The sequence below is a fragment of the Salvelinus sp. IW2-2015 genome, linkage group LG19 (assembly GCF_002910315.2).
Source record: "Salvelinus sp. IW2-2015 linkage group LG19, ASM291031v2, whole genome shotgun sequence".
Lineage (NCBI taxonomy): Eukaryota > Metazoa > Chordata > Actinopteri > Salmoniformes > Salmonidae > Salvelinus > Salvelinus sp. IW2-2015.
The window spans coordinates 19,784,743-19,791,187 of record NC_036859.1 but is presented as its reverse complement, the minus strand read 5'-3'; the positions used below and the strand labels follow the sequence as shown (position 1 = coordinate 19,791,187).

Below are 6,445 nucleotides of genomic sequence, written 5' to 3'. Positions count from 1 at the left end.
ACCATCCAACCAAGTCCATCGGGGAGCTCTCAATTCAGTGATAATCAGTCAATCCCTGGCTGTTGTCAAATGAACACAACATAATACAAAGCATTAACCCAGGGATATGTTTAGGGGAAGTGCTTTAGTGATCATTGAATGATAATGCAACAGCAATAGATGTACCTTACACTTGGACCTAAGGTTCAGAATTCTCTGTTTACTTCCTGCATGCAGGATTTTAGGAAGAAGGAGGGGCTGATTTGCACACGCTAGTCTTCTAACAATAAGGAAAGGTTTAATCATTACACTCGGAAGTCAGAGGAGTGAGGTTGAAGAAAAGTGGAATATGTTTTGAGTGGGGTGGGTTTCTTAGCATTCATAGCCATGGTTGTCAACTGTACTGCAGACATGGAATGTAAGTCACAGAAAATAGAGGTTGTGGTGGCAACTGCAGAGAAGTACATGGGATTACGAGGTTTTACTGTTGAAGATTTGCAGAGGGTGTTGACTGGTAGTGTTCTATCCTCTCAGACCGTTGGCCTGGAGTAAGCTTAGATAGGCTTAAATAGTGAAATGGGCTGGTGTTTAAAAAAAATATGTATTATAATTATTTTTTGTGAGGGTTATGAGATGGAGTTATGTTGGGATGCCACTGCGCTGCAAGCAAAGTTGGGAGAAGAGGAATATTGGGACAGGGTCACTAAAAGGTGGATTTTTGAGGAGGAATCAAGGGGGGAAAAAGAGGTCAAAGAGAATGAGGAAAGCAGAGGTTGGATTTGAGGAATATGGCAATTAAAAAGGGAGATGGGGTGTTGTAGAAGATTGGTGTCAAGTGCAAACAGAGTGAGCTGTGTTCCAGACCAAGCTCTGGAGGTGAAATGGAAGTGAATGAGCGTGAGTTAAGTAAGGTGGAAGGTGTGGTAAAGCTCTGGCATCAGTGGACATGTTAAAAATCTGGTCTAGTAGGAGTAACATTTTTGGAGAAAGTGGATCCTTGGCTTTTGGCAGAATAATTTGTGGTTTCAGGGTGGGTGAGAAAGGAGTTGGGTGCAGATGAGTCAGTGAAGGTAACCTGTAGTGGACTTGTGATAGTTGTGTGTGGTTACCACAGAAATGGAACGTAAATCACAGAAAATAGATGTTGTGGTGACAGCTGCAGAGAAGTATTTGGGTATACGAGATTTGACTTCAGAAGAGTTATAATGTGTGTTGAGTGGTGGTATCCCGTCCTCCCAGGCCGTTGGCATGGTGTAGGAGTAGATGGGGCAAAGTGGTGGAATGGGATAGTGTTTTTAATGAGTGTAGGGTTTGTTTGTGGTTTATTTTTATTTACATTTTTATTTATTATATATTTATTCATATATATTTATATGTATGTGTGTGTGTGTGTGTGTGTGTTTGGATGCCAACCGCCGTTAAACTCCAAGAAGAAGAAAATAAGAATCATGCGCAGTGCCTTGTGCAAATTGACCCTCGTGAACAAGCATTAGTACTCACAACAAAGTAGCAACTAGCAATAATTAGCACAACAGCAGCACAATAGGCTATCAAAGTCAAGTTTGTTGTCTCATCTTTCCTCGAAATTGTCACGGTCAGGAAATCTTTCTGAAGGCATATTTATTTTGTTGCTTACGATGAATATCTTTGTTGAATGCTGCTTGGTGTCGTGCAAAGTTCTCTGGACTTTTGTGTTGGCTGGAACGAGATGGCTCGTGCGTCCAAAAGAGAAGAATGTAATGGGTCAGGTTTGTGTGATCACTGGGGCAGGAAGCGGTCTTGGAAGACACTTTGCCAAGGAGTTTGCCCGAAGAGGTGCTACGGTCATCCTTTGGGACATAAATTGGGAAAGTAACGAGGAGACTGCTGAGATGGTGCGACAAATCTACAGCGACATTACAAATAGGAACCCCGAAGGTTGGCAAACTGCTGCTTTATTAAATTATACTACTTTATTGTTAAAGGGGAAATCATGAGTTGCTACATCAATGTTTGGACTTATAAATGAATATGTACCCATTGAATAATATAATTTATACATTACATGCTTCATGGGCTTAGTTTAACTGTTGTCATAATCCCAAATGTAAAGTAACACTGTATAGAATCAAAACATGGTTAAAACTATAATGTTGATATCATGGATGGTCCTTGCATTCCTAGCTCAATGAATTTGAGTGATTACATTTATCCAGCCCCATCCCTCAGCTTTTTACTGAAACTGCTAAATTACCCTTTTAAAAGTGCAATCCAGTATTTATAGCGTTGGTCTTTTCAATGTAGACCTCTTGATCAAAAAAGAGAGAAGCCTGTGATTCATATTATGATTTACATTACAACCCCAAAACTAGGACATAATCCATTCATGTTATTGTGCTGTCATAGGACACTTAGGTAGGCCTGCACTATTTAGTTTCAAATTATATGATGGTCAAATATGTATCTATTCTAATTCCTTTAACCCTAAAGATTGAGGGATATCACGAAATAAAGTGCTGTTTGTGTTTGCAAATGTTACGGAATGCACCTTGAAATATTGTTCCACTAAACCAGACAGGGACCATCTCCCCTGCTCTACAGGTTCAGTGGATGGTGAGGAGGGAGATGTATCTCAGATTCAGCCCAAGGTCTACACTTATCTGTGTGATGTAAGCAAGAGAGAGGAGGTGTACTTGACTGCAGATAAGGTGCAACGTGAAGTGGGCAACATTGATATCCTGATCAACAATGCTGGGGTGGTCTCAGGACGTCACCTGCTGGAGTGTCCAGATGAACTCCTAGAGCGCACCATGATGGTCAACTGCCATGCTCACTTTTGGGTCAGTTGCACTGTACTCAATCTGATCACTTAGTTTCACACGGACTAGTCCAGTGTCAATGAAGTGTATTTCCAAAGGAGATGGGATAGACCTATATGAAAATTTGCTTAGGACACATTTTTACACCATAATATCAATTGTCACTTGCCATGCAATGTTTGTATTCTTACCGTAAGAATTCTTTTGGCATGTTTTTTAATTTCAGACTACCAAGGCTTTTGTTCCCAAGATGCTTGAGCTGAACCATGGGCACATCGTGACGGTAGCCAGCTCCCTGGGTCTGTTCACCACTGCTGGTGTTGAGGTTAGCAGCATATTCTCCACTGATAAAGCTACAGTATACCTTCCTACAGTATACCAGATTCTTTTATCTGAAAACTCAGGTAAAACCATTATCTATCGCAAATTCTGTCTTTTACCAGGACTACTGTGCCAGCAAGTTTGGTGCTATAGGTTTTCATGAGTCCCTCAGCCACGAGCTGAAAGCAGCTGAGAAAGACGGGATAAAAATGACGCTGGTCTGTCCTTTCTTAGTTGATACTGACATGTTCAAAGGGTGTAAAATCAGGTTGGTAAAGTGTTACATTTAACAAGTGTATTCAATCTGAACACAATGCTCATTTATTCTTGGCATCATCAAATATGTAATCATGCAAAGACACTACAAACTAATTGATGACTACTTCTGTCCCATCAGGAAAGAGATTGCCCCACTCTTCCCTCCGTTGAAGCCAGAGCAGTGTGTGCAACAGGCAATGAGGGCTATCCTAACAGACCAGCCCATGATCTGTACACCTCGGATTATGTACATGGTTAGTTTCATGAAGACGTAAGTAGTACACAACATGAATATTGAGATACCCAGGTTTTGTCAAACAACTCTATAGGTGAACTTAATGACATCCTTGTATATTCTCTGATTTTCCCCCCTCTTGCAGGGATTGTGTCACCATCAAATGTATATCATGGGAGCCATAGCTTTATGCGCTTACTGATCATTTATTAATTTCTGTATCCCTGGCTATTTCAGTGTCTTGCCCTTTGACGCCATCGTTTGCATGTACCAGTTTCTTGGAGCAGACAAATGCATGTACCCGTTCCTGGCTCACCGGAAGGAGGCTATGAACAACAATGAATCCAAGCTGCCTTCCACCCAGCAGCCTGCCACCCAGCAGCTGCCACTGGAGAAAACATAATGTTACATATACCCTTTGAAACTCAGATTTATCAGGTGGAGATGTTTACCACATTGTCCCTCTGGAACAAACTACATATGCTGTGTACTTTATTAAGGGTTCACATTGGTTCTTTTGGTTTCTTGAGACCAGTTTTTGTATTTGTTTTAAACATAATAATTGACAGTAAATGTGTAAATGTCATTGTTTTGTAGACACTCACTGTGTATCCCTATCCCGCGCTTTGTTCCATGGTGGCCGGCTTGATCATTCCTCATGCAGTGTCTTATTCTGGTTGCCTTTGAGTCATTAAATAGCTTTTTGTATTTTGCATTGTATAAATGAGTTTTGTGTAGAATGTCTTCATTTAGAAAACAGATTTTTGGGAAAGAGTCCTTTCACTCAGAAGTGCCACATGTTTTTGAATGTGAACACTTCCTAGAATGCTGCCTCTGTGTGCATAACTTGTGTGTTCATTTCTGGGGATCCTTCCAGGCTACGACATAGCTGAAAGCAATTTATCTGTTTGGGATACAAAAGCTAAGCAATTAACAGTGAGATACTCATCTGCAGACATGTGCAGTATGTGACAGCACTGTCACTAACCTAAACAGAATAACTATTTCTATTATTACCTTTTCAAGACTTCACCAGTCCTTGACATAAAACTATAGACAGAGGACTGCGGTTTACAGAGACTAATCTACCATGGCAGTCATTCACCTATTTTTCAAGTATTTTTATTTTTTCAGAACTGTATTATGTCCTAACTGTACATGCAAAGTATCATATGCAACAGCTTCTGCACTTGTAACTCCAGTGAGATGAACCACTGCAGTTTTCTTACATCATTTGATTGTCCTAATTAGTCAACAAAAACACAACTTTGACTGAGGTTGTATTCATCAGAAAAAGCCTAAGGACATTTTGCAGCTCTGATTATCAGTAGGGAGATTAAGTAACTGGGAACCAATTTTATGAGTGAGCTGTGCTATTGAATCATAACTTTTCAATATTAAACAATATAGGTAATAAAATATTGCAACTTATAAATAGCCTGCATATTTGATGCTGACGATTGAGGATCAATTATCAAATTACATTTTTGACATTTGTGAACTTGTACATATATCTAACAAGGAATTGTATTGTGATATTACTGCCTCATGCAGGAAATCCTGTGTGTACCTTGGCACAGAAGGGAGAAGCTATAGAGAGAAATAGTAATGTCATCTTTTTGTAGGCACTAACTAACTTTTGGATAAAGCCTATTGAGGAAAATTAATGGTGTTTTGGGATAAATGCTGAAAATAAGGTCTGGTAAACACAGAGATAATCTTCAGCTAACTTAACTTTTGTGAATTTTAAAGAATTTATGTATTAATAAAAAACAAATCACAGGGCTTCACAATTCATAAAGGTCATGTTTACTGACTGCAATTATCTCATAGAACAAAACGTATAAGATCTCCTAAACCTGTGTTCATCTCAGACCTTATTTTCTGCATTTATTCCAAAACCCTATTTGTTGTCCCTTCCCAGCTACTGTAGCTAGTTTCTGCTTGTGGCTGTAAACTTCAGCAAGAATTTGAAACTTGTCTGCCAAAGTTGGGACTTTTTTTTAATACAGACGTTAATGCCGTAGTTGTACATTTTCAGTGAAAATCACTAGCCAACAATACATGTGCTGAGGAGGCAGACTCGATGTTGCAGGACTCTTTTGAGAATACTGATTGGAATATGTTAAAAGATTCATCCACCCAATACTCATTCATCAACATTGAGGAATATGCATCGTCAGTCACAGGCTTCATTAGGAAATGTGTTGATTATGTTGTACCCACAATGTTAATCTGGACATACCCCAACCAAAAACCCTGGATGAACAGCGATATCCGTACTATGCTGAGAGCCCATACTGCAGCATTCAATGGTAGCAGAACAAACCCCAATGACTCGGTGGCACTCTACGTGTTCAAGGCAAGCAGGTACGAGCTCCATTAGGGATGTAAAAAGACAATACAAACTCAAACTTGAATTGATGTTCAACAACTCAGACACGCAATGGATGTGGCACGGACTACAAACTATCAGTCAGCACCTCAGGAGTAAATGTCAGTTGGCTTTTCATAGCCGATCATTAAGAGTATCTGTACCGCTCCTGCTGTCTCTAGAGAGTTGAAAACATCAGGTCTGGGACAGGTGGCACGTCCAGTGAACAGGTCAGGGTTCCATAGCCGCAGGCAGAACAGTTGAAACTGGAGCAGCAGCACGGCCAGGTGGACTGGGGACAGCAAGGCATCCCTGGCCATGTCCTCAGAGTGTGCCCTGACCAGCTGGCTGGTGTCTTCTTTGACATATTCAACCTGTCCCAGGCTATAGTCCCTACCTGCTTCAAGGAAACCACCATTGTCCTAGTGTACAAGAAAAACAAGGTGACTTCCCAAATGACTCACCCGTCATTWTGAAAGG

The 6,445-nt window shown here is 40.5% G+C and overlaps 1 protein-coding gene across 1 annotated transcript; it reads left to right on the top strand.

Moving 5' to 3' along the window:
* Nucleotides 1-1,427: 1,427 nt before the first annotated feature.
* On the top strand, nt 1,428-4,304 carry LOC111979655 (retinol dehydrogenase 10-B). The gene is made up of 6 exons (XM_024010272.2): nt 1,428-1,896; nt 2,560-2,798; nt 3,004-3,102; nt 3,221-3,366; nt 3,496-3,627; nt 3,829-4,304. Exons 1-6 carry the CDS (start codon nt 1,617-1,619, stop codon nt 3,992-3,994), a joined length of 1,062 nt encoding a protein of 353 aa, XP_023866040.1. The 5' UTR covers nt 1,428-1,616; the 3' UTR covers nt 3,995-4,304.
* Nucleotides 4,305-6,445: the final 2,141 nt, after the last annotated feature.

Bases quoted from the DNA above. Each gene is read 5' to 3' on its own strand.
- LOC111979655 (XM_024010272.2), top strand. From the start codon at position 1,617: ATGAATATCTTTGTTGAATGCTGCTTGGTGTCGTGCAAAGTTCTCTGG. The intron at 2,799-3,003 runs GTCAGTTGCACT...TTTTAATTTCAG, and splicing joins ACTGCCATGCTCACTTTTGG to ACTACCAAGGCTTTTGTTCC. The intron at 3,628-3,828 runs GTAAGTAGTACA...TGGCTATTTCAG, and splicing joins ATGGTTAGTTTCATGAAGAC to TGTCTTGCCCTTTGACGCCA.